Source organism: Elaeis guineensis, chromosome 4 (genome assembly GCF_000442705.2).
Source record: "Elaeis guineensis isolate ETL-2024a chromosome 4, EG11, whole genome shotgun sequence".
Lineage (NCBI taxonomy): Eukaryota > Viridiplantae > Streptophyta > Magnoliopsida > Arecales > Arecaceae > Elaeis > Elaeis guineensis.
The window spans coordinates 1,807,117-1,834,337 of NC_025996.2; the positions used below are offsets into that span (position 1 = coordinate 1,807,117).

The 27,221-nt window shown below is 49.6% G+C and overlaps 1 protein-coding gene across 2 annotated transcripts in view; it reads left to right on the forward strand.

Moving 5' to 3' along the window:
• Positions 1–19,264: 19,264 nt before the first annotated feature.
• The window catches only part of LOC105044320 (protein root UVB sensitive 2, chloroplastic), a 34,584-nt gene continuing 26,627 nt past the window's right edge, over positions 19,265–27,221 (forward strand). Inside the window, exons 1-2 of one of the 2 annotated variants that reach the window (XM_010922173.4) lie at positions 19,265–19,496; positions 19,586–19,708. In XM_010922173.4, the coding sequence (XP_010920475.2) occupies positions 19,473–19,496; positions 19,586–19,708 (147 nt within the window). In that variant the 5' untranslated portion in view covers positions 19,265–19,472. Of the gene's footprint in view, positions 19,497–19,585; positions 19,709–20,889; positions 20,948–27,221 lie in introns of those variants that run through there. The other variant, XM_073255288.1, reaches the window with a different exon arrangement.

The following is a 27,221-nucleotide window of genomic DNA, read 5'->3' on the forward strand; positions in this document are numbered from 1 at the left end:
TTAGACGAATAACCTAGTGAAACGTAGATAAGTGGAATGGGAAATGCAAACGTGGCTCTTCCGGATTTGCTGTTTTCCGTGTTCGAGGTGCTGTCTGCTGTAGTTGATGGAGACTACGGAGACAGCTGGCTGCTGTCGCTTTCCTTAGGGAAATGGTATCGTCCGGACAGGAGCATAGTAATTACTGTGCGGACAATAAATGAGTAGGGCAGGTGTGCGAATTGCATTGAACGCAATTGTGCAACTCTTGCTTGTCGTAATTGATGACATGGCTTGCAGGGGGGCCCCTACACATGTTTAGTTGGCTCGTGTGTATCGGATTCGTGTCCCTTTTTTTTTTTTTGGTGACACTCGTTGGCTCTGCCCATCAACTATACAGTAATAATTTTTTTATAATAAAAATTGTCCACACCGTGAAGAGGATTAGAGAAAGAGCCTGTCTAACAAATTCACGGAGATGATCAAAGAAATGGGATGTTCAAAACACCTTACTTAATTTTATACACTATTCCGTTAGTATTCATATTATAAAATATTTAATATTATACATCATCCAAAGTATGACAGTTCTCTTTCCTAACACATTGTTAACTACAACATAATTATATTATTATTTTATTCCAACAATAGTGTTATCATAATTATTATATTATATAATATTTATATTAATGTCATTTATCACGGGTCTTGCTACAATGCTTCTCAAATTCTATTGGAATTTTTCAAATAAAATTACTAGCAAGTAGTAAAATCATGCATGAGTTGAAAGGCAGATATATTTATATGCCAACTACCAATCACAAACCCGGTCTAATTTATTTAATATTATTGTCATCTTTTCTATCTCAACCTGCTAAGTTTGACCAAGGTGAGGTATGGATGTACACAGACGTGCCACCATCAGTGAGCTAACCAAAAAATGTGGATTGAATAGATGATAAATAGTAGCATGAATTCACATGACTTGCTATATAAAGGTTTTTGCCATCATCACACTATCCTTGGGAGGAAATGAAAATGGATGGAGGAGTGACGTTGGCTATAATGAAAAGGTATAGCCCTGACTTGCAATTTCTCATAGAATAAATTAATAATTAAGATAAAAATAAAAATAAAAATAAATTTATTAGATATCATTGAAGAATCTTTATAGACAATTCACTCTTCAGTGATTTTGATAACTTCTATCGACCATCTTCTCGCCATGTATATACACAAATATGATTGTATTATAATTATCAGACTAATAGTTATATCTTCTTTGCTTTTAACTCATCTTGACGTAGCTTATATAAGTTGTCTCCCCTCAATTAGCTCACGATATGGGCCTTTATTCTTGAAAATCAGATATAAATATAATTGTTTTGATCTTCAAAATCTCAAAATCTCACTTTTTATCGTTTTAAGATCAAATTTAATTTATTCAGCCTAGATCCCCATCCTTAATATAATTTTATAGTCAACTTCTATTCAATCTTAATAAGAATCATATGATTCTCATCTGCTCTAACTCTATTATCTTAATATTCCACATGGTATTTGCTTCTAGCATTATCCAAATAATATTAATAAAAAATTATTTATCAAACTAATGCATGTTTAAATTTATTTACCAAACTAATACAAATCTATAAAACGCCATTTGAAATGGTATTTTTTTTTTGTGGAAAACGTCATTTCTAATGACATTTTATGGGGCCTACATCACCACCTCCCCCATCCCTTGTGGACAAAAAAAAAATTCAAAATCGTCATTTAAAATAGCATTTTCAAAATTGCCATTTCAAATAGCATTATTTTCTCTTATATACGGGAAAAAAAAAAAAAACATACCTTCCTTCCTCTCCGGTGGTGATCTCCGACGGCGTCTCCCTCTCCGACGGTGATCTCCCTCTCCGTGGCGCTGTAAGTCTCTCTTCCCCCCTCTTCTCTCTTTCTTCCTCCTCTCTTCTCTCCCTCTTCGCCCTCTTCTCTCCCTCTGCCGGCGGCGGCCGCCCCCCACCACCCCACACCTCTCTCTCCGCCTGTACACTTGCATTCATTTGCTTTCTCTCCTCATCTTCTTTTATTGAGGGTGTTGGTGCAAAAATCCGCCTGCGCCGGAGAAGTTGGAGTTGAGGAAGCCGCGGTCGCCGCTGGGACCTGCAAGGAAAGTCTAAACCGGAGGTGGGGTTGCTCCGGCAAGACCCTCCGACGCTCAAGTCAGTTCTCTGCCTCAACAAGAATGGAGTGCTCGAACGGAGAATTTAGCAGAGTTTTGAGATAAGGCAAAAGAGCTTAAAGAATAACGTATCTGAGTCCCCCTTTTATAGGCGGGGGAGGCAACGGACTGATGGCGACGTTTGTAACCGCCTGGTAGTGGGCCACCCACGGTCAGGGGAATTGATTGCGAAAGATAATGGAGCAGACACGTGGGCATCACCTCGACTCGCCACGTGGAATCTGTTATGAGGGGTGGAGCAGCGTCCGTTGTCAGCGGACAGGAGAATCGCATGATATCCGTCGCAGGAGGTGGAGCAGGTTCGTGGCTGTCGCTGTGGCCTGCCTGGGGATAGCGGAGCTGTGCGGAGTCCGCCGCAGGAAGTGGAGCAGGGCGGCTATGGTTACAGCGGCTTGTCAGGGAATGATGGTGCTGCGCGGAGTCCGCCACAGGAAGTGGAGCAGGGTCATGGTCATTTTGAGGGCCTGTCAGGGGGCGTGGATCTGTCGATTGAAGCTCGGTAACGGCCAGAGCCCGATTTCTGTTGAGGTGCGGGTGAGGTCCTCCTGGCGGTAGGGGTCGTGGGCAGAGCCCGGCTCCCGTAGGAGTCCGGGCGGAGCTGCTCTGATGTCGACGGCGGAGTCCGGCTCCCGGCGGAGTCCGGCTCCCGTAGGAGTCCGGGCGGAGCTGCAACTACTGTCGGCGGTGGAGCCCGGCTCTCGTAAGAGTCCGGGCGGAGCTGCGCTGCAAACAAAGTTAAGGGTGAAGTCTGGCTCTGATAGGAGTCTGGATTGAGCTTACCAGCAGTTGATATTGAGAGCGGAGCCCGGCTCCCGTGGGAGTCCGGGCGGAGCTGTTCTGATGTCGGCGGTGGAGTCCGGCTCCCGTAGGAGTCCGGACGGAGCTGCGTTGATGTCGTCGGCGAAGTCCGGCTCCCGTAGGAGTCCGGGCGGAGCTGCTCTTGCTGATGGCGGTGGAGCCCGGCTCCCGTAGGAGTCCGGGCAGAGCTGCACTTGCTGATGGCGGTGGAGCCCGGCTCCCGTAGGAGTCCGGGCGGAGCTGCACTTGCTGATGGCGGTGGAGCCCGGCTCCCGTAGGAGTCCGGGCGGAGCTGCACTTGCTGATGGCGGTGGAGCCCGGCTCCCGTAGGAGTCCGGGCGGAGCTGCACTTGCTGATGGCGGTGGAGCCCGGCTCCCGTAGGAGTCCGGGCGGAGCTGCACTTGCTGATGGCGGTTCCGTCGTGGGTTCCGACTGTGGGTATTTTATACCCAACACCAGTCCCCCTACATCCGAGTTTTGAATTTCAAACGAAGGAAGTACACAGAAGTACAGCCGGAACCGTCTCTTCGAATCCCGCGCCCCGCCGCTCCCAGATATTTTGACACTAAATGAGCGCGTGCCGGAGTCTTTTCGAATTGGGGCGGTACGAGGGGACGCTTCGAAGACCCCGCAGGTACACTGGCCTAGGTACGGCGCAATTATGACCCTGCCAACCGCCAGCCGCCTTCAGCCGTCTGCTACGGGGAGTGGGACACGTGTCAGATGCGGACTGGCCTGGGGGGATTCGAGATCATTATGGCGCCGGATCCCAGGGTCTATTTAAACCCGTCCTCCCCCTTCAGGCGCCCCACTCCGCTTCTGATTTCCTACTGGCGTCTGTCATCTCCCCGAGAGTCTGCTCTAGCGAACGCCCTCTCGAGCCGTAGGCGCCTTCCGTTTCTCGCTCCCCAGGCCCCCAGAGTAAGATAGGTTAGTGCCCACCTTCTCTTTCTTACCGCCTAGGGTCCTCTCCTCCTTCCACTTCTTTTGTGTCTTCTCCTGAGTTGACCTCCGGCGTCTCCCTCCCTTCTCGGCTTGCTTTTCTAGGGTCCTTTAGGTTCTCCCCCAAAGAAAAATATCTTCCGATTCTTCTGCCCCCGTAAGTTCTGGGAGTTCTTCTGCTTCCAACCCCCAGGCCCCTGTCTCTGCGGACGAACCCGCGTTCGGGGCAGGGTCTCGCTCGATTTTCGCACCGGGCGCCATTCCATGTTCGTCGACTCCGGATGAACTTCTTCTGATAAGGGCTCGGTACGGGGTCCCTTCAGAGTACGACCTGGAGCTTCCTGGCCCCTCTGACCGGCCAGCGCTCCCCCTCCTGGTCGCTTTTGTTTGTACCAGGAGGCATTCCGTGCCGGACTCCGGCTTCCGCTTCCTGCTTTTGTTGCCGCCTTCTTTCGTTTCTTAGATATTTCTCTCGCCTCTGTCGCCCCGAACTCCTTTAGGTTTTTGATAGGGTTTCTCTCCCTCTGTCATATGGCCGAGGTCCAGCCTTCCCTCTCCCTGTTCAGACATTTCTACACCTTCAAACGCCTTCCTTCAGCGAAGGATTGGTGGTACTTCTCCCCCCAGTTCGGTAAGAAGGGGTTGCTGAAGGGCGCCCCTTCTTCGATTCACAACTGGAAGGGAAAATTTCTCTTCATTTACTGTCCGACCCTGGAATTGGGCCTGCCCTCTTGGGGGTCTCTGAGGGATTCCGTCCGTCGGGCTCCCAGCCTGGGAGAGGACGACCTTCAGGCCGCCCAGAAGCTCCTGAGTTATCCCGCTCCTTCCCTTCCAAACCTACTGAGGGAGCCGCTTCTCTTCAACATCGGCCTGAGCCCTCAGGATCCAGCAAGTATACATCTTTCCTTTTCTTGTCTTCTTCTTCCCTCTCTTTCTTTCTCTCTCCTTTTTCCTCTTTTCTCTTTTTTTTTTTTTTTGGACTGATTGGTGCCGCTTTTTTCTTCTTCTTTTCTTTTCCTATTTTTTTTTTTTTTTTTTTTTTTAGCAATGGACGCCGAAGCCACACGGATGCTCGCCAAGGCCATGAGAGCCCAGAAAAGGAAGGGCGCGACGACTTCTGGCTCGGCGAAGAGGGCCAGGGTAGAGGAGACGAGCTTAGCCGCGCCCGTCCAGGCGACCCCGGCAATTGACATTCCTTCGGATGCCGAGCCAGCGGCCCCCCGGGCTCCCTCAAGGAGCCCGCCGATCGGGGTCCCCATTCCGGAGGTCCGCCCCGCGGAGGCGCCCGCCGCGGGGAGGAGGAGAAAATCGGTGGCCCGTAGGCCGAGCAGCCACCGAGCCGCTGCAGACGAGTCCGTCTGCTCCGAGGGGGGATCGGAGAACCCCTTCAACGACAAGGCTCTGATCCGTCGGCTGCTCGATGGTTGCATTCTGTCCGATGTCGTGGAGAGGATCGACCGTGCCGATCCCGAGCAGCGGGCCTGGGACACCTTGGGATCCTTTCTTGAGGTAAGCGGATTTTTACTGGCATAGTTGCTCGGTCTTTGTTGTAACTCTCTATCTGTCTTTGCAGATCGGGCACCAGCTCTTCGCCTATGTCGAGGCGTCGGACCGCATGAGAAGGGACCTTCTTCGGGCGGAGGAGCGCTGCCAAGACGAGGTTGCTCGTCTTCAAGCGAAGACGGCCGAGGTGGCCGCCCTCCGGGAGACCCTGGAGAGAGAGAGACAAGATCGGGAAGAGGAAAGACGTGTCCGGGAGGAGGAGAGGCGAAGCCTGGAGGAGTCGGCAAGGAAGGCGAAGGCCGAGGTCGCCCATCTGGCCGAGCAAACTTCGGTTCTGGTCTCGGAGGCCAGGACCCTTGCGGTGGAGGAGTTCAAGACCTTCGCGGAGATGAGGGAGCTGAACGTCCAGTTCGGCCTGGAGGCGTTCACCAAGGGGTTCGAGCTCTGCCGAGAGAGGGTGGCCAGCAGATATCTCGACCTTGATCTCGGCTTTTTGGAGGAGTCTGACGATGAGGCCGCCCCTTCGTCCGCTGCTGCCGCAGTCGCGCCCCCCGCGCCGAGCTCTCCACCCCCTGCCCCCGAGGTCTGAGACCTCCGATCTTGTATCTTTCTTTTGTCGCCATATTTCCTTTTCGCTTGTCTTCAAAATTAATCAATAAAGTCGAACTTCTTATTGTGGATGGCCTTTCCTTCCCCCTGCTTCTTCTTTTCTGCCTTTCTTCTTGTAACGAGTTGGTCTCTGACGTTTGCATCTTCCGATGGCAGTGTCCCGCCGAAGCACTCCCCTTGCCCCTAGGGGTCCCGCTGAAGTCAACTATCCAACGGTTAAAAAGGGAGGTCCTCCGTCTGACGAAGAGGTTGAAAAAGTCGGAGGACGAGCTCCGCAAATCGAAAAAATGCTATTCCGAGGCCGCCGCTGAGGCCGCCCACTTCAGGAGTCTCCAAGTGAAGGCAATCATGGACTACAGCCGGAGGAAGGCGAACTTCGCGAAGGAGCTCGAAGAATGCACGAAGAGCGCCAGCGACCGAACTTGGGCTCAAGAAGCCAGGATCAGCGCCCTTAAGGTGGAGCTGTCAGCTGCAAAGAGGAGGATCGGCCAACTGGAGGGGAACTCATCCCGGCTCACAGCGCGGGATGAGCAGATATGGTCACAAAAAGTTTCCGACCTCCAGAGGCAGCTTCAAGATGCTGAGGTGAGCCATGACGTGCAGCGGGCCAGCTGGCGCCGACAGGTAGAAGAGTACAAGGGGAGATTCCGTCGATCGACGGACGAGGTGATTCGTCTCCAGGGGCAGTTGGTTACTAGGGCGCAGCTTGCTAACGCCCAAGATAACGAAGAGCTCCAAGCCCTGAGAGGCACTGTCGAAGGGATTTCTGTCTCCCTTGGGGAGAAGACAGCTGAGCTTCAACAAGTAAAAATCCAACTGGGGCTTGAGCGGAAGGCCGTCACGGACGCAGAGGCGGAGTCCGAAGTTTTGCGGAAGTGGCATCGGGAAGCGGAGGCTGAGAGCCGGCGACTTCGTCTGGCGCTCCAGGATATGCTGCAAAAGAAGGAAGAACTAGAGGAAACGGTGGAGAGCCTGAGGCAGTCCTGGTCGAGGGATGGAGGTGATCACCCTAGGTTAGAGGGAGCAGGACCTCCTTAGAGTTCTTTTGTAGACACCCCCTTTTTTTTTCTTGTCGTTTTGTCCCTCTTTCACTGGCCGTCCTGGCCCTGTAGTACATATATCGGAAATGAGGAAAAAGCATTTTGTGTTACCTTGTCCGTGCGTAGCACCAATATTGTCGTTCGTTGACCCTTTCTCCTGTTTGGCTTAGAGGTCGTCGTGGGAAGGGGCTCTTCCCTTCCATCCGATCTCGTCATGTGGCCAAGCCTTGCCACCATTCTTAACCCTTGCTGGCGAAGTAGCGGATGGAGCCCGGCTTTCTTGGCGGCAGAGCCCGGCTCCCGTAGGAGCCCGGGTGAAGCTTTCCTGGCGGCGGAACCCGGCTCCCGTAGGAGTGCGGGCGAAGCTTCTCTGGCGGCGGAACCCGGCTCCCTTAGGAGTCCGGGTGAAGTTTACCTTGGCGGCGGAACCCGGCTCCCGTAGGAGTCCGGGTGAAGCTTCCCTGGGCGGTGGAACCCGGCTCCCGTAGGAGTCCGGGTGAAGTTTACCTTGGCGGCAGAACCCGGCTCCCGTAGGAGTCCGGGTGAAGTCTTTCTTGGGCGGTGGAACCCGGCTCCCGTAGGAGTCCGGGTGGAGTTTACCTTGGCGGCGGAACCCGGCTCCCGTAGGAGTCCGGACGATGCTTACCTTGGCGACGGAACCCGGCTCCCGTAGGAGTCCGGATGAAGTCTTTCTTGGGCGGTGAAACCCGGCTCCCGTAGGAGTCCGGGTAGAGTTTACCTTGGCGGCGGAACCCGGCTCCCGTAGGAGTCCGGGTGAAGTCTTTCTTGGGCGGTGGAACCCGGCTCCCGTAGGAGTCCGGGTGGAGTTTACCTTGGCGGTGGAACCCGGCTCCCGTAGGAGTCCGGGCGATGCTTACCTTGGCGGCGGAACCCGGCTCCCGTAGGAGTCCGGGCGATGCTTACCTTTGTCGTGGGGACCCGGCTCCCGTGGGAGTCCGGACCTTCCACTCTGCTCATGTCGGGACGAGGTTCTTCTCCTATTCCTGACAGGGCTGTGGGGGCACATTAGGGCATTGCAAGGCCTCTCCCCCCATCCGGTCTAAAAGAACCGGGCCTTCGACTTTGCTCAAGTTAGGGCGAGGTTCTCCTCCTATCCCTAACAGGGCTGTGGGGGCACATTAGGGCGTTGTAAGACCTCTCCCCCCATCCGATCTAAAAGAATCGGGCCTTCGACTTTGCTCAAGTTAGGGCGAGGTTCTCCTCCTGTCCCTAACAGGGCTGTGGGGGCACATTAGGGTGTTGTAAGGCCTCTCCCCCCATCCGGTCTAAAAGAACCGGGCCTTCGACTTTGCTCAAGTTAGGACGAGGTTCTCCTCCTGTCCCTAACAGGGCTGTGGGGGCACATTAGGGCGTTGTAAGGCCTCTCCCCCCATCCGGTCTAAAAGAACCGGGCCTTCGACTTTGCTCAAGTTAGGGCGAGGTTCTCCTCCTGTCCCTAACAGGGCTGTGGGGGCACATTAGGACGTTGTAAGGCCTCTCCCCCCATCCGATCTAAAAGAACCGGGCCTTTGACTTTGCTCATACCAGGATGAGGTTTTCCTCCTGTTCCTGACATGGCCGTTGTTTTTGGAGGGGTCGTATCCAGTCATAATACATCCGCGTTAAGTAGGAGGGGTGCGTTAGCTAGAAAGAAAGGTAGATTCAAAATGAAATAGTAAGTGATACATTTACAGTTCTCCCGCTCTTCCTTGAGGCCCTCCGGCGATGGAGTCGATGGTCCCGATAGGAGGCCGGTCCCCGGGTTGCTCCTCCCTTTTCTGTGGTTCGGGCGGTGGGAGGGCTCTTGGCCGGTCTCCTCTACCCTCAGGCCGACGGTGGATGAATCTGTCGAGCCGACCTCGCCGGATGAGCTCCTCGATCTCGTCCTGGAGCTGGATGCACTCTTCGGTGTCGTGGCCGTGGTCGCGGTGGTAGAGGCAGAACTTGTTGGGGTTGCTCTTCCCGGGGTGCGTGCGCATCCTCTCCGGCCTAGGGAGCAGCTCTCTGACCTCCATCAGTACCTGAGCCTTCGAGGCGTTGAGGGAGGCATAGTTGCGGAACTTCCCTGGCGGGGAGCCCCGCCGAAACCTGTTGTCCGGGCTCCTCTGCCTGCGTGCCCGGGGGGGAGTATGGGCGCGCTTATGTCCAGGAGGGGATCGAGAGCGAGGCCGGGCTTCCTTTGGCCTCTTCTCAACTGCGGGCTTACCAGAATCTCCCGTCTGACGCTCCCTCGCCGTCTCTTCATCCTTCATTTTGAAGGCCTCTTCCGCTCGGGCGTATCCTTCAGCCCGAGCCAGCAGATCAGCAAAATCCCTGGGGTACTTCTTTTCCAGGGAGTACAAGAGGTCATTCTTCTGAAGGCCACCTTTCAGGGCGGCCATGGCAACCGACTGGTCCAAGTTCCGGACCTCCAACACCGCGATGTTGAAGCGGTTGATGTAGGCCCGTATGGACTCCCCTTCCCTCTGCTTGATGTTGATGAGGGACTCCGAGCCTTTCCGGAGACGTCGGCTGCTGACAAAATGGACCACGAATTGGTGGCTCATTTGGTCGAAGGAGAATATGGTACCCGACTTCAGAGCCGAGTACCAGTTCCTCGCTGCTCCCTTCAAAGTAGACGGGAAAGCCCGGCACAGGATGGCGTCGGGAGCACCATGAAGCAGCATCATCGTTCGGAAGGCCTCCAGATGGTCCACCGGATCCGACGTCCCGTCGTAGCTTTCAAACTGGGGGAGCTTGAAATTCGGCGGGATCGGTTCCTGCATAATCATTTGGGAGAAGGGAGGGTCAGTGCAGATATCCTCACCGTAAGCGGGAGGCGCATGGCGGAGTTCTTCGATCCGCCGGTTCATCTCCTGGAGCCTCCGGTCCAGAAAATCCTCTCGACTTCGAGTCTTGAGGGTCCTTTGGTAGAACGGGGGCAGGGATCTCCCAGGGGTGGAGTTGTGGTCCGACTGAGGGCTCTCCACCCTTGGATTCGCCTTCCCGGGAAGGACGGGGCGGCTGGCCCAGGTGGCCCGCCCCACCGCCGGGTTCTGGCATTCCGGAGATGCCCCTTCCGGATGCGCTGACGCCTGCGGCGGCTGCTGCTGCATCGCCTGTACGGCCTCGACGAGGCCTTTGACCTGCTGCGCCAGCAAGTCAAACTGCTCCGCGCCGACCGCCGTCGCCGGAGGGGGAGGAGGAGCTGGCTGAGAAATGGGAGGGGAGGCCGGAGCCTGAGATCTGGCTGCGGAGGCCGTGGACTGCCGGGTGGACGCCCTGCGCGGAGGCATCGGGTGTCGATCTCGCAGGGGAGGATTAGGAGTAGATGACGGAGAGATGGCCGGAGGCGGCTCCGTTGAGCGCTCCTTCAAGAACAAGGGTACTGTGAAGACACAGACCCTTCCTCTAGCGCCAATCCTGTTGGTGCAAAAATCCGCCTGCGCCGGAGAAGCTGGAGTTGAGGAAGCCGCGGTCGCCGCCGGGACCTGCAAGGGAAGTCTAAACCTCCCTTCCTCTAGCGCCAATCCTGTTGGTGCAAAAATCTGCCTGCGCCGGAGAAGCTGGAGTTGAGGAAGCCGCGGTCGCCGCCGGGACCTGCAAGGGAAGTCTAAACCGGAGGTGGGGTTGCTCCGGCAAGACCCTCCGACGCTCAAGTCAGTTCTCTGCCTCAACAAGAATGGAGTGCTCGAACGGAGAATTTAGCAGAGTTTTGAGATAAGGCAAAAGAGCTTAAAGAATAACGTATCTGAGTCCCCCTTTTATAGGCGGGGGAGGCAACGGACTGATGGCGACGTTTGTAACCGCCTGGTAGTGGGCCGCCCACGGTCAGGGGAATTGATTGCGAAAGATAATGGAGCAGACACGTGGGCATCACCTCGACTCGCCACGTGGAATCTGTTATGAGGGGTGGAGCAGCGTCCGTTGTCAGCGGACAGGAGAATCGCATGATATCCGTCGCAGGAGGTGGAGCAGGTTCGTGGCTGTCGCTGTGGCCTGCCTGGGGATAGCGGAGCTGTGCGGAGTCCGCCGCAGGAAGTGGAGCAGGGCGGCTATGGTTACAGCGGCTTGTCAGGGAATGATGGTGCTGCGTGGAGTCCGCCACAGGAAGTGGAGCAGGGTCATGGTCGTTTTGAGGGCCTGTCAGGGGGCGTGGATCTGTCGATTGAAGCTCGGTAACGGTCGGAGCCCGGTTTCTGTTGAGGTGCGGGTGAGGTCCTCCTGGCGGTAGGGGTCGTGGGCAGAGCCCGGCTCCCGTAGGAGTCCGAGCGGAGCTGCTCTGATGTCGACGGTGGAGTCCGGCTCCCGTAGGAGTCCGGGCGGAGCTGCAACTGCTGTCGGCGGTGGAGCCCGACTCTCGTAAGAGTCCGGGCGGAGCTGCGCTGCAAACAAAGTTAAGGGTGAAGTCCAGCTCTGATAGGAGTCCGGATTGAGCTTACCAGCAGTTGATATTGAGAGCGGAGCCCGGCTCCCGTGGGAGTCCGGGCGGAGCTGTTCTGATGTCGGCGGCGGAGTCCGGCTCCCGTAGGAGTCCGGACGGAGCTGCGTTGATGTCGTCGGCGAAGTCCGGCTCCCGTAGGAGTCCGGGCGGAGCTGCACTTGCTGATGGCGGTGGAGCCCGGCTCCCGTAGGAGTCCGAGCGGAGCTGCACTTGCTGATGGCGGTGGAGCCCGGCTCCCGTAGGAGTCCGGGCGGAGCTGCACTTGCTGATGGCGGTGGAGCCCGGCTCCCGTAGGAGTCCGGGCGGAGCTGCACTTGCTGATGGCGGTTCCGCCGTGGGTTCCGGCTGTGGGTATTTTATACCCAACAGAGGGTGTGATACATTTTTACGCGTGTATCGCAAAGCAGATGGTGAGAATTTATTTCGATGAAAGATTGAAGCCTGATACCGAATAATGAACCGCGGTGATTTCGATGAAAAGAGCATTCTGAATCATGGTGAAGATGAGGATTCCAATTTGATAAGGAATGATGGGACGATTATGTCGGACCCAAATCTACTAGGGCTACAGCTGGATGCATTGTATTCTGTATCGGCCCAAACCGACCGGTATGATCCGTATTGTACCGTATCGATGGAAACCAGCAAGATTCAAGCCGATTTTTTGACAAATGAGATGAACCGGACTACACTGGTACATTTCGGTATGGTACAGACACGAACCGCTACGTACGGTACGGTATGGGCTGGTACAGGTCGGTAAGGCACCGGTACGATATGGTGCAAGCATCAACTACTCGGTGCAGTACGGTTTGGATCGGTATACATCGGTACGGCATCGGTATTGGTCGGTACGGAGATGATATGGATTGATTTTCTATTATTTTATTTTTTTTGGGACCATTGAAGGGCTTTGCAAACATTATTTAAAATTAAAATTTATTCAAAAATATTATTATAAATGATGATTTTTATTTTTATTTTTTTAACTTTGAAAATATCATTTGAAATATCGATTTCGAAAATATCATTTCAAATGACGATTTTGATTTTTTTTTTGGGTCCACGGGTGATGAGGGAGGTGGTGACGTGGATCCCATAAAATATCATTTGAAATAATATTTTCCATCAAAAAAATACTATTTCAAATGACATTTTATAGATTTATATTAATTTGATAAATAAGTTTAAACATGTATTAGTTTGATAAATAATTTTTTTATTAATATTATTTGGATAATGAACTCTTATTAAGATTGACGTAAATAAATAGATAATACTAAAATCATGGCTCCTTTATCCTTTTTCCTAAAACCCTAGGTTACCTGATCTCTAAGCGTGTCACTCGTTCCTCTTTACATCCCAATTCTAGTGATAATTCAAAGCACGGACATAGTGGAAGGACAATTTGAACTTGGAGGTGATTAGGCCATACGAGGCTATATCCCTGCTGCTCAATTTCCTCTTCTGCCTTTCTAACAGCCACCAAACTAGCTAGAATGCACTCTTACCACTTCTTCATCATTGGTTGGGGAAACAAATTGATCCAAGATCCCTTAGATGCCAGTTTGTATCGGGGTGTTCGTGGTGGCGACAATGGTAGAAGACCAAGAATGGGGCAGTGCATCTCGTAAAAAAAGGTTGATGTAGTTGATGGTGTGCAACTTGACATGTTATATGGAGAGATAGATGGTGCAGGTGGATGCAAGGACAGTGGTGGGAGCAATGAGACTTGTAAGAGTGGTGGCAAGGACGGATGAACAATTGTCCCCAAAAAAAAAAAAAAGAAGATGGATGAACAATTAGACATGAAGAAGATGAAGAACAGTGGCAAGACAACACAAATAAATAAAATAGAAAAATACAAAAGGCAACCAGCTGATGGAATTCATATTTATTTTCATGTATAGCCTTTATAAAAGGATGACTAAGATTCATCTAGGGAGTCTTACAAAAATAACATGAAAGCAATGTTGCACAGTTTATTTATTTTTATTATCATAATTACCATATTAGTATTGCGTCTACTAATATTATGATATAAGATTTGATTTTTTATAACAGCAATATAATATAATACCAATAAAAAAATAATTATTAAGAATATTTCTATATTAATATTAATGTTAATATATTAGTAATCATATATTTTGTTTCACTCTCTAGAGATTTATATGGATTACCAGATCCGGAAATTGGATTAATCATTACTGACAATTTCCAGGAATGGATTTCTTTAGAATGGAAACCCAATAATCAAATGTGGCTGAGAGGCAATGCCGACAGAAGACCCAATGCCCCATCATAACTTTTTCCTCCAATGAAGCAGAACGTCTCGTTCGCTTGGGCATCTTTGACAAACGACCTCTGCTGTTGTAGCCATCTTTCGCTCTCTCATGCTGTATGTTTATGAGTAGCAATACAGAGTGAGAAAACAATGTCATCGACCTACATAATTAATTGCCAATCCTTCCAGGAAAGCCATCTACTTGATTGGTTTTCTCCAACAACTGAAAGCCGAGGATATAAGTTTTTGCCTGGAGCTCGTCGTTCGTAGAGCTTGGCTGCTACTCCAAAGTAGCCCTGTGGAATCCCCATCCCGTCTCATTAATGAATTCGTTTGCACCTTTCTTTGTTTTTTTTTTCTTTCCTCCCTGTCAGATGTAGAGTTTCGTCAGCTCTTTCCGGCTTCCAACCGGAACGCGGGGTCCGGAGCACTGTAGATGGCTGCCATTAGAATTGAGCACGAATGGAATTGGATCGAATTGGAAGAAAAAATAATTTGATCAAATTTGATTAAATTTTATTAAATTAAAAAAATATTTAATTTATTATTAACTATTTATTATATATATATTATTTTAAATTAAAATTAATGATTTGTAGCTAGTTCGAATGGATTGCGTTGGTTTGGACTTCAATATTGATTCAATATTGATTTTAATTATCACAAATTATGTATCAAAAAAAAAAAGAAAGCATCACAAGCTAATACATCATTCAATTGATATAAAAATTAAAATATAATAATTTTATGATATTCATAAATTAAAATTAGTACATAACATGTCATAATTATCAATTTTTAATTCTTCAAATAGTTTAAGTATTGAAAATACTATATCGATCGGTCAGATTCGATTTTATACAGATTAAAAATACAGAAATCAAATCTGACCATAATTAATTGAATTTTTTATAAATCATAATTCGATTCAAGTTCGATTTCATACGGATCAGATTGGATGGATTTCTTCAGATTTTGGTTATTTGCTCAGCCCTAGCTGCCATACAAGCAAACTCATAATACATGAGGATCAATTCCCAACCAGAGCTGTTCATGGAGTGGGCCTTAAGCCCAAATTATATTTTGTTGTTAGTCCAATTTCAGACAAAGGCTGTTTAAAATTTTATATTTTTTATGTGCTAAGTCTAGCCCATGATCAGCTTTAATCCCAATATTTTTGGGCTACAGGAGAAATTATTGCATGTACTTGGTGCGAGAGAGCCGGAGCAAATCTTGGAGCATATAAACGATGGTTAGCGCCCAATCGGGAATTGGCGAAATGCAAAGGCAGCAGAGCGTGTTATCCATCATGGGATTTGATGCGGTCCAATTGCACGCATGGAATAAGGAGGCGTTTGGCAGGGCAAATGCGCATTATCCCAGAAAGTGATTCTCTCTCTTATTCAGATGTTGAAGGGAGTCATCCAGACCTAGTCCTTGGTATCTATAAATGAATTTAAATGACTATTGCGGGATGGTTACACAGGAATTCCAAAAGGTGAAGCTGCCGCACATGTATCGGGCGGCAAGCATGGTTGTAAACAAGGCAGCAAATCTATGTTGCTCAATGGATAAGAATTAGCTCACAGAATTTTCTAATGTCATAGATCCATATAGTTTCAATGTATATATCACTTACTTTGAGTATATTATAGCATAACTGCCATATCCAAAAAAAAGAAAGCTAAGAGTGTTAAACAAGATAAATAGGCTATGCGTATGAGAAAAAATTATTGATCCAGGGCATCCTTTGTAGGCACAAGATGAATGCAAGATCAAAAGAAATGTTGGACAAAAGTTATCGAGGCATTCGACCTCAACAAAAGATGATTATATACATTTTTTTCTGAAAAAGATGGGACAAGGAACAAACTTTATCCAAAAAATAAGTGATCATAACTTTGTAAATGTTTGTTTTAATGCATACATAAAGAGTTTTGTAAAATTTCTAATGTCGGTATGCTATGAATCTAGAAATACCAATCAAGGGAGAGAAATTGAAGGCAACGGAATGTAGCAAGTATTCGTTATTTTAGAAGACCTAGCCTGATTCTCGCTATCCTCTCCTTCGAGCCCTCAACCAGCCAATCCCCTCGTAGTTGGATATATCAGTACAGTAGAGGCTAAAGATATTATTAAATTTAGGATAAATTATAAAAACATTCATTCAATTTTAGTTCAATTTTATTTACATCTTTTTATCTTTTAAAAATATCAAATTAGTTATTAAAATTTTTAAGATATTTAAAAATGATCATGCTGACCACTTACTGATAAATGATATTAGCTTTTCTTTTTAATAGACATAAATGCCCATTGCTCATATGAGAGGAATTACCGGTGAAGAAAAAATAGAGATAGAGGGAGCCATCATGGAGGACGATGAGGTCATGGAGATTGATGTGGGGAGAAAGGACTATGTCGAAGGCTTCATGGATGGGATTGGATGAGGAAGAAAAAAAGGAGGAGAAAAAGAAAGTGAGAAGAAAGGAGAAGAGGGGGAGGGGCCATTGTAAGGAATAGATGGAGGGGGAGAGAACCACCATGGAGGGAGAGAGCTTATGGACGGCCGTTGAGGAAGTAGATACAATGAGGAGAAAATGGTTAAGAGGAAGAGAGGAGAAAGAATGGATTACATATGAGATGGATAGAGGTGGAGGGGGTTGCTTTGGAAGGATAGGGCTTATGAGTGGACTTAGGTCCTGTTTGGCTAGAGTGTCAAAAAGTATTTTTTGACCCTCAAAAAATATTTTAGAGTGATATATTAATATTTGATAAAAAAATTGAGAAGCTATTTTGGCTTGATCAGAAAGCTGAAAAGATCTATTTGGAGAAAGCTCTATTTTGAAGCTTTTCTCAGAAGTGCTTTCTGATTCATGTCGAAAAGCTATTTTGATTTAAATAGATTTTTTTAATAATAAAAATACCTACCAGCAAATCTCATAATTACATAATACTAATTTTTTATCCCGTACATTGTGCATGGATTATAAAATCATATCATTGATTATGTGATACAAAAATAACTTATTAAAATTTTTTTTGAATGAATAGTAAGAGCATATCCATTCATATTCCAAAGATCAATAACAACATACTTTAATTGCCTAATTAAATAGACATAAGTGGATTTCAATACCATCCATTAATGACATAATGCTTGCATTTAATGTTGGAAGAATGGTTAGATAGGAAAGTCCTGATACGTAGCATATGAAAAATTGATTTTGATCCATATAGTATTCATAGATGAAAATTTACTGCTGACATGGATAGCTTACTTGACCACTCCATTTTTTTTCACTTTCTGCTTTCATATATATATATTAGATTATATAAATATAATATAATATAATAATAAATTAATATTATAATATATTATCAATATATAACATAATCTATTATAGTATTATTATATTATTAAAATATAATTTGATATAAAAATATTTACTAATCATATAATATTATTATATTATAATAATATAATATAATCTATTATATTGTAATTTATTATGAGATCATATTATAATCCATTATATATTATCTCATAATTATAATAATATTATATTATGGTATATATTATATTATATTACGATATATGATAATAATATTATAATAAAATAATATTTTAAAATGTAATAATATTTATGTTATATACATATAATATAGTCTATTATAATACTATTTATTATAATAGTACAATATAATATAATAATATTTTAATAATATAATATAATTATATTATAATAATATAATATAATTATTATATTATATTATAACTAATATATTATATTATATTAAAAATTATATTATAATTATATTATATTATATTATATTATATTATATTATATTATTATGCTATATTATATGATAACAATATTATATAGTATAATAATATTTTAATATATAATATTATATTATATTATGCTTTACTATACAATCCTATGTAATATCTTTTATTATTATTTTATCATACCAAAAATATTTTTTTATTTTTATTACCAAACATATGTTAAAGTTTCAAAGTACTTTATAAATATAGTTATCAAATAACAAATAACTTTTTATAAAAATTCTACTTCTAAAAGTTTTACTTTTCAAAAACCTTACTTTCAAAAGCTTCAAAAGCTCTACTGCTAACAAATGGACGGAGAGAAGAAGAAAGGAAAATCGATAAATAACAAATGAAGATGGAGAGAATCGTCGTGGAGGGAGAGGGCTCGTAGGTGGCTTTGGAGGAAGTTGATGACAATAAGGAGAATATGATGGGGATCAGAAGTGGATAAGAAGGAAGAAAGAAAGAGGAGAGGCCTCCGATAAAAAATGAGTGGAAGTCGAGATAACGACTTTAGAGTGGGATGGCTGATGGACATCCTTAAGGAAGTGGATGATAAGGAAGAGACGAGGATGAGGAGAAACAGGAAGTGAAAGGATGTGTTGCAACGAGAAGGTGCGGAGATGGAGGGGGTCATCGTGGAGGAGAAGGGCTCATGAGCCGCTTGGAGGAGGAGAAATGAATTAGAAAAAAAGAGAGGAGGCAAATGGAAAGTCCGCTAGTAAAGAATAATTGGAGAGGAAGGGAGTTACTATGGAGGAGAAGGGCTCATGGACGAGCTTAGAGGAGGATGAAAAGAAGTATGATGAGGAGGAGAAATGGGTGAGGAAGCGAAAGATGGGTCATCGATGAGGAACAAGTGATGGTAGAAAGAGTTGTCATGGAGAAGGAGAAGTGGATGAGAAGAAAAAATAAGGGAGAAAGATGGATGCTAGCGATGGAGATCAAGATATTTTTGTCATTTTATAAAATAATGGTATTATACGATAGTCACGTAGTATTATTCCATTAGCGAAAATAAAAGATAGGACTATATTAGAACATCTCAAAAATTTGAAGGATTAGTTTGATACTTATTAAAGCCTAGAGGTATAAGTAAAATGAGGATAAAATTGAGAGAGCCTTTTCATAATTTATCTTAAATTTTATAATGTAAATGGCTTTTAAGTTCAAATAATAAAATAATTTATTTTAGAAAATTCTTAATTTTTATTTGTACAATCCACCTTAATAAAAATATTTTTTAATTAAAACACCATGCTAGCTATTCTTTTATTAATTAATCCAGCGAACGGTGAATCAAGGAAGAAGAATCATTGATTTATGCCACTATCGATTATTTTATTTTATTCTATAAGAGCTAATATTCTAATAGCCACGGTCACAACGGCTAATTTTTTAATCCCACATAAATTGAGGTGGCCACCACCCTCGCTCCAATGGTAATGGGCCAGGTTTTACCGGACCCGTTTAGTCGGTGGCGGGACAAAACCACAACGCATAGCGGATCGGTCTCAAGGACGGGTTTGGATAATGGCAATATCCGTCCTGAATCCGATCCAGTTTAATGAAACCTAATCTGAGTCGACCGAACGTGACGAAAGCCTCTGTTATGCCCATAACGGCAGAAAGCACCGGCAGCGGGAGCCCGTAGAAAGATGAGGCTATCGGCGTTATTTAAAATTCTTGCTTGACTTAGCCGGCCGGTCCGCCCTCCGTCAGGCAACCCACGAGCAACAAAATCCATTGACGGGATTTTCTTTCTTCGCCTCTCTTCTTTCTTCTTCTTCTTCTTGGGAATACTCAGAAGCCGATGTTCCTCATGGATTCCATACTGGTGAAAAAAAGAACGCATTCGAATCCCTAATTTTCCAACTTTTCTCTGTTCGATTATTAGTTTTCTTCTTTCTTGCTTCTTATTTCTAGGGTAAGATTAGAGGGCCGAAGAAGAAGGAAGCAGAGGAGGCGGTTCGGCGCCCCGATTTCTGGATCGAAACCTCCGATTCCGTCTCCCACCTCTGCACGTTCGATGCCGATGGCCTCCTCTCCGTAAACCCTTCCCTCTTTACCCCGCCCCTCTTCGTTTTCCGCTTGACTCATTATTGGTGATGATTTTCTTTTCCTTGTTGTAAGTTTCTACCGTGGTTATCAAATTGGTTTCTTGGTGACTTTGATTCTTTGTAGGAAGGCCTATGGGTTTTCTTTGTATTCGTTCAAGGTCAAGCTTGGGCCACGAGAGGATTATGAGCATTTTTTTTTGCATGTTATTTGTGATAATTATTCAAAGAAGTAACGGATAAGCTATGGGGTAACGATGGTCGGGATAGAATTATTACAATGAAGCTTATGGATGCATAAATCTCAATTCTAATTCCTTTAGAATGTAACGATTTAGAGTTTGGGCAAACTCCATCTAGCAATTTCTTATGTGATCTCCATTCTCACTGTTTTCAGTCTCGTCTTTCTTCACCAGGACCTCAGTACTTCTCTCCTATGGTCTTACATGTCCCTCCAACTTCCTTAGATGCTTCTTGAATCTTTCTCTGCAAATATCCTGTTGGGGAATACCCGCGGACCGACCGACCGACTTACGGTCGGAGGGACCGACCGACTTACGGCCGGAGGGACCGACCGACCGACTGACGCCATCACCGGCCAATTATCGGCTCACGACCGACTGAGGATATGTCGGGCGCACCTTTCCCGACCGACTGAACCCAGGGGTCTGCTGGCCGACTCACGTAAAACTCTCTGACCAACGGAGGGGCCCGACGCCACTCAGCTGGCCACCGACCTATGGTCGGTCGACTCCTCTGATCGCCGTACAGCCGCCAGAGCTTGTCGGTTCTGACAGCCGCATGCGGCACTGCCGCCTAGGGGCATTATCCCACCTAGGGCATTGTCAACCCTAGCGATTGGACAGCCCCACGGCGACATGACACTTTCACGGTGACTCTGACAGTCTACAGTGAGTTGACAATTCCTCACTTGTCTGCGCCATTAATGACGGCGCCATACCGTACTCCACTATATAAATCGGGGAAGGCAACAGTGCAAGGGATTCGCTCCCCCCACTTCTCGACTCCAAAACCACAGGCTCGCTCCTCTCTCCCTCTCTCCCTCTCTCCCTCGATCGAGCTCTCTGTCTTCATTTCACTGTTGCCCAGTCACCTCTCTGACTTGACCGTCGGAGGGTCCCCGTCGGAGCCGCCTCCGGTCAGTGTGAACTTCTCGTTTTTGCAGGTGCACGTTCCCCGACGATCGGACGACGAGGCGATTGGCCGCAACAGATTGGCGCGCCAGGTAGGGGATCGAATGACAAAGACAAGAGCCCAACGATCGAGGATCACCGGATCGGCGAGGTGCTCTTCCCGCCGGGAAGAGGCCTCCCCGCCACCACCGGCGGCGGAGCCCAGCTCCCCGCGCCCCGCGGTGACCACGGAGGCGCAGATCGCGGCCATCGTACGGCAGATGATCGTACTGACGGACGCAGTCAAGAGCCTCCAGCAACAACCGGCGGCCCGTCCGATGCCCTCCAGGAGCAGCCGTCGACGACCGCGCCGATCCCCGTCGCCTCCGCACGAGCGCCCCCAACAGTGCTCCCACGGAGAAGAGGAGGGACGGCCATGGTGCGACGACCGACGGTCCCAGCGGTCCTCTCCTCCCCTGCTGGAACGGGCAAGAAAGGAGAAACGACCGCGCACGCCGTCGGCCTCCCTCTCGGAATCTTCTGGAGACTCCACTCCTGGGGTCTCCCAGCATCGACGAGTGGACGACTACGAGCGCCGGTTCGAGGAAATCGACCGCCGGCTCGCGCAGTTGCAGATGGACGGTCAGAAGTCTTCGAATGACGTCGACTTCCAGACCGCCCAACCTCTCTCCCGACTAGTCCTCGACGAGCCGATTCCCAGTCGGTTCAAGATGCCACACGTGGAGCCATACGACGGCTCCACCGACCCAGTCGATCACCTCGAGAGCTATAAAGCTCTCATGACGATCCAGGGGGCAACCGACGCTCTTTTTTGCATCGGCTTCCCCGCCACACTCCGCAAGGCTGCCAGGGCCTGGTATTCCGGTCTTCGATCGGGAAGTATCTACTCCTTCGGGCAGCTCGAGCACTCGTTCGTGGTCCATTTCAGCACCAGCCGGAAGCCGCCGCGAACGTCGGACAGCCTTTTCTCCCTCAAACAGGGGGAAAATGAGACGCTCCGACACTTCGTGGCTCGATTCAACACGGCCACGCTTGAGGTCCGGGACCTCAACGAAGACATGGCTATCTCAGCCATGAAGCGGGGCCTGAGGGCGTCCCGATTCACCTACTCTCTGGACAAGACCCTCCCCCGGACATACGCCGAGCTACTGGAGCGCGCATACAAATACATGCGCGCGGACGAGGAGCATCCGACCGACGCTTGGCCGAGCCCAGAGGCCCGAAGGAGAAGCGGAGGAAAGGTCGGGAACCCGCCGAACCAAGCAGGCCCCCGACCGATAGTCGGGTCTCGCCACCCCGACGAATCCAAAAATCACCCCGGCAGCAGACTCCAAAGCCGGCACGCCCCAGGTATGACTCCTACACTCCTCTCTCCGCCCCTCGTGCACAGATTCTAATGGAGATCGAGGGGGAAGAATACCTGCGACGGCCTCCGCCTCTGAAGGCAAAAGGCCTCGACCGTCGGAAGTACTGCCGATTTCACCGAGGCCACGGCCACAACACCGAGCAGTGCATCCAGCTGAAGGATGAGATCGAAGCTCTCATCCGCCGGGGGTATCTCGGCAAATTTCGGAAGGGTCCGCCGACCCTACCCGTTGCCGATCGACGACCCCAGCCGACTGAAGAAGCGGCGACCAATCAGCCGACGGCCGGAGTCATCAACATGATCTCCAAGCGGCTGGGCCCGGGGACGACTGCGGGAGACGAGCCGACGAAAAAGCCACGCCCGGACGACGTAATCACTTTTACGGAAGAAGACGTTTGGGGCATCCAAACTCCCCACGACGATGCTGTTGTTGTGTCGGCAACAATAGCAAATTATGATGTAAAACGAATTTTTGTTGATAATGGAAGTTCAACGAATGTTTTGTTTTACTCGACCTTCTCCCGGATGCAACTGTCAATCGACTGACTTAAGAGGGTCTCCAAGCCCTTGATCGGCTTTGCCGGAGACGCTGTCACGACAGAGGGAGAAATTACCTTGCCCGTGACGGTCGGCGCCGAACCACGGCAAAGCACGGTCTACTTAACTTTCGCGGTCGTCCAAGTTCCTTCGGCCTACAACGCCATCCTTGGACGACCCGGACTGAACGCCCTCAAAGCGATCGTCTCGACGTACCATCTCCTCGTTCGGTTTCCGACCAAAAACGGGGTCGGGGAGATGCGCGGGGATCAACAGCTCGCACGCCGATGCTTCCAGATCTCCGCTCAAAATGACGAGTCGAGCGGCTCCCTGACAATCGACAAGCTGGACCAACGAGAGGAGGAAGAGCGAGGTTCGCCGGTCGAGCAGCTCGTGGCGATCCCAATAGCGAAAAATCCGGATCGGAGAGTTTGGGTCGGGTCTCAACTGCCCGACCCCGAACGACGCCGACTGACGGAGCTGCTGACGGCTAATGCCGACATATTTGCTTGGTCGGCAGCAGATACGTCGGGCATCCCTCCAGAAACAATAACCCACCGACTCAACATCGACCCGACGACGAGGCCGGTGAGGCAGAAGAAAAGGTCCTTCGCTCCGGAGAGGCAGAGGGCCATCGACGAAGAAGTGGACAAGCTACTCGAAGCGGGCTTCATCCGAGAATCCACGTATCCCGATTGGCTCGCCAATGTTGTCATGGTCAAAAAAACCAACGGGAAGTGGAGGATCTGCATCGACTATACCGACCTCAACCGAGCCTGCCCGAAAGACAGCTTCCCACTTCCCAAGATCGACCAGCTGGTGGACGCGACGTCCGAATTTCGACTGCTCAGCTTCATGGACGCCTTCGTCGGATACAACCAGATCCGGATGGCGCCTGAGGACGAGGAGCATACCGCCTTCGTGACTCCCAAGGGCCTCTACTGTTACCGAGTGATGCCCTTCGGACTGAATAACGCCGGCGCCACCTACCAGCGACTTGTCAACAAGGTCTTTAAAGACCAGATCGGGCGCAACATGGAGGTGTAGGTGGACGACATGCTGGTGAAGAGTGCCCAGATCCTGGACCATGTTCAGGATCTCGAGGAGACCTTCCGCACCCTTCGACGACACCGAATGAAGCTCAACCCGACCAAGTGCACTTTTGGGGTGACCTCAGGAAAGTTCCTCGGATTCCTCGTTTCTCAGAGAGGGATTGAGGCTAACCCTGAGAAAATAAAGGCAATCCTCGACATGCGTCATCCGAACACCAAGAAGGAGGTCCAACAGCTGAACGGAAAAATCGTCGCTCTCAACCGATTCATTTCCCGATCAGCTGAAAGGTGCCTCCCGTTTTTCAAAACTTTGCGCCACGCAAATGGTTTTTCTTGGTCGGATGAATGCCAACGGGCCTTCGAAGACCTGAAGAAGTACTTGACTTCCCCACCGCTGCTCGTAAAGCCGCAGGTTGGGGAAACCTTGTATCTCTATTTGGCCACATCTTCCGAGGCGATCAGTTCGGTCCTTGTCCGAGAAAACGAGAACCGAACCCATCAGCCTATCTATTATACCAGCAAGGTGCTCCACGGCGCCGAAGCCAGGTATTCGGAGACGGAAAAGATGATCTTCACCCTAACCGTCTCCGCACAACGACTCCGTCCATACTTCCAGGCTCACGCCATAGTGGTGCTCACCAACCAGCCCCTGAGGGCGATATTGCACCGACCGGACACATCTGGACGACTGGCAAAGTGGGCGATGAAGCTCAGCAAGTTCGACATTCAGTACCGACCAAGGCTTGCCTTGAAGGCTCAGGTCTTGGCCGACTTCATCGCCGAGTGCCCAACAACCGACCAAGGGTCGGGAGCTGAAGACCCGGGACGAGATGCGGTCTCCGAGCCAGACCCGATCTCCACCTGGGTGCTCCACATCGATGGAGCTTCAAATGCTCAGGGAAGCGGGGCCGGGCTCCTGCTCACGAATTCGGATGGGGTGGTCACCGAGTACGTCCTCCGGTTCGACTTCAAGGCCTCCAACAACCAAGCCGAATACGAGGCACTCCTCGCCGGCTTGAGGATGGCGAAAGAACTGGGCGTCGACAGCCTCCGGGCATTCTCCGACTCTCAGCTGATCGTGGGGCAGGTCAAGGGCGAATTCGAGGCACGAGATCCGACTATGGTCAAATACCTTCAGAAGGTGAAGGACCTCGTGGCACACCTCAGGTATTTTGAAATTTTCCACATCCCTAGGTCGGAGAACGCCCGTGCCGACGCACTCTCCAGATTGGCAACTTCGGCTTTCGACTCCTTGGGTCGGACGTTCGTGGAGAATCTCGAGCAGCCAAGCATCGATCGGGTCGAAGAAGTACAGCAGCTAACGGCCGAACCAAGTTGGATGGACCCGATCGTTCGGTATCTGACCGACGGGATCAGCCCCGAAGATCCCGCGGAGGCCAAGCGGCTCCGATGGTCGGCCTCCCAATATGTAATCATGGAGGGCCGACTCTACAAAAGGTCGTTCTCCCTCCCCTTAGTTAGGTGCTTGGGACCGACCGACGCCGACTACGCTCTCCGAGAGGTTCACGAAGGAATTTGCGGGAATCACTTGGGGGGCAAGTCCCTGGCCTACAAAGTCCTGCGACAAGGTTATTACTGGCCTACCATGAGGAAGGACGCGGCCGAATTGGTCCGGAGGTGCGAACCTTGTCAGAAATACGCCAACATTCAACACCAACCGGCCAGTCAAATTGCTCCCATTGTCGCTCCATGGCCCTTCGCCCAGTGGGGGGTCGACATTCTTGGTCCTTTTCCTCCAGCGTCGGGTCAGAGAAAGTTCATCGTTGTCGCCATCGACTACTTCACCAAGTGGGTGGAGGCCGAGCCCCTGGCGCAGATCACCGAGCGGAAGATGGAGGACTTCATCCAGAAGTCCATCATCTTCAGGTTCGGGTTGCCGCATACGATCATCACCGACAATGGGCGGCAATTCGACAACCAAGACTTCAAGGACTTCTGCGCCAGGTTCCAGATCACGCACCGACTGACTTCAGTCGGGCACCTACAGTCCAACGGCGAGGTCGAGGTGACCAACCGGACCTTGCTCCACGGACTCAAGATCCGACTAAACGAAGCCAAAGGCCTCTGGGTCGACGAGCTAGGCTCCGTTCTGTGGGCTTACCGAACGACCCCCCGCGTTCCGACCGGGGAGTCGCCTTTCAGCTTGGCCTACGGGACGGAAGCAATGATCCCGCTCGAGATTGGACTGCCGTCTTCAAGAGTCGAGCGGTATCAAGAGCCGGACAACTCCGAATGTCGGAGGGCCGACCTAGACCTCCTCCCCGAACTACGAGACGAGGCTCAAATTCGCATGGCTTCGTACCGACAGAAGGTCGCTCGGTATTACAATGCCAAGGTCAGACCAAAGCTTCTCAGGCCTGGCGACTTGGTCCTGAGGAAGGCAGAAGTCTCGAAGCCCCTGGACCAAGGGAAGTTGGCTCCAAATTGGGAAGAGCCCTACAAGGTAGCAGACACTTATGGTCCGAGAGCCTACCGATTGGAGACCCTTGAAGGAAAACCCATTCCCCGAACTTGGAACGCCGACAACTTGAAGTTGTACTACCCGTAAACTTTGTAATTCGATAGTCGGAATACAAATTCAGTTTGAAAACTCGGAGTTTTAACTCTTCGACTAGCGATCAACGCTCACCAAGTTCGAGCCCCGACATACCGTCTTGGACTCGGTATCCGCCTGAAGCCGGCGACCTTATCGTCGGTGACCCATCGGACTCTTGCGAGGACCGACGCGTCTACACGGACGGGAGTTAACACTCCTTCGACTTTCGACGACACATCGGACCCTTACCAGGACCGGTGTATCCATATCAACGGGGGTTGCACTCCTTCGACTTTCGACGACGCATCAGACCCTTAAAAGGGCCGATGCATCTGTTTTAACGGGAGTTGACACTCCTTCTACGGTCGAACTTTCGGGCCAGAGACCATCGGCTAACAAGCCGATCGAGCCCCGACCAAAGAAAGGTGAAATGCCTACGCGACCGACGTCGCGACTCCCGACCGAGCTACGGCCGGTCGAAGGATATTCGGCTTACCACCGTCTATCGCACGACGCGACCTTTGTCGCATTGACGACTTACCGACCGGGCTACGGCCGGCCGGACGATATTCGGCTTACCACCGTATATCAAAAGGCGCAGCATGAATACCCAACACAAAGGCATCGGGATCCGACTTGTCGTCGTTTCCCCGACTGAATGCGCCGGACGACATTCGAACGCGTCAGTGGAGGCCCGACGACCGAACCTTTATCACGGTCGGTCGGCTCCCGACTCAACAGACGCGCCCGACTGACGACCTTGACTATCAGAAGCCGATCCAAAGTCAGGACTTACCCCACCTTCGTAGCAGCACGAGTTGCCGAACGTCCTACCGACT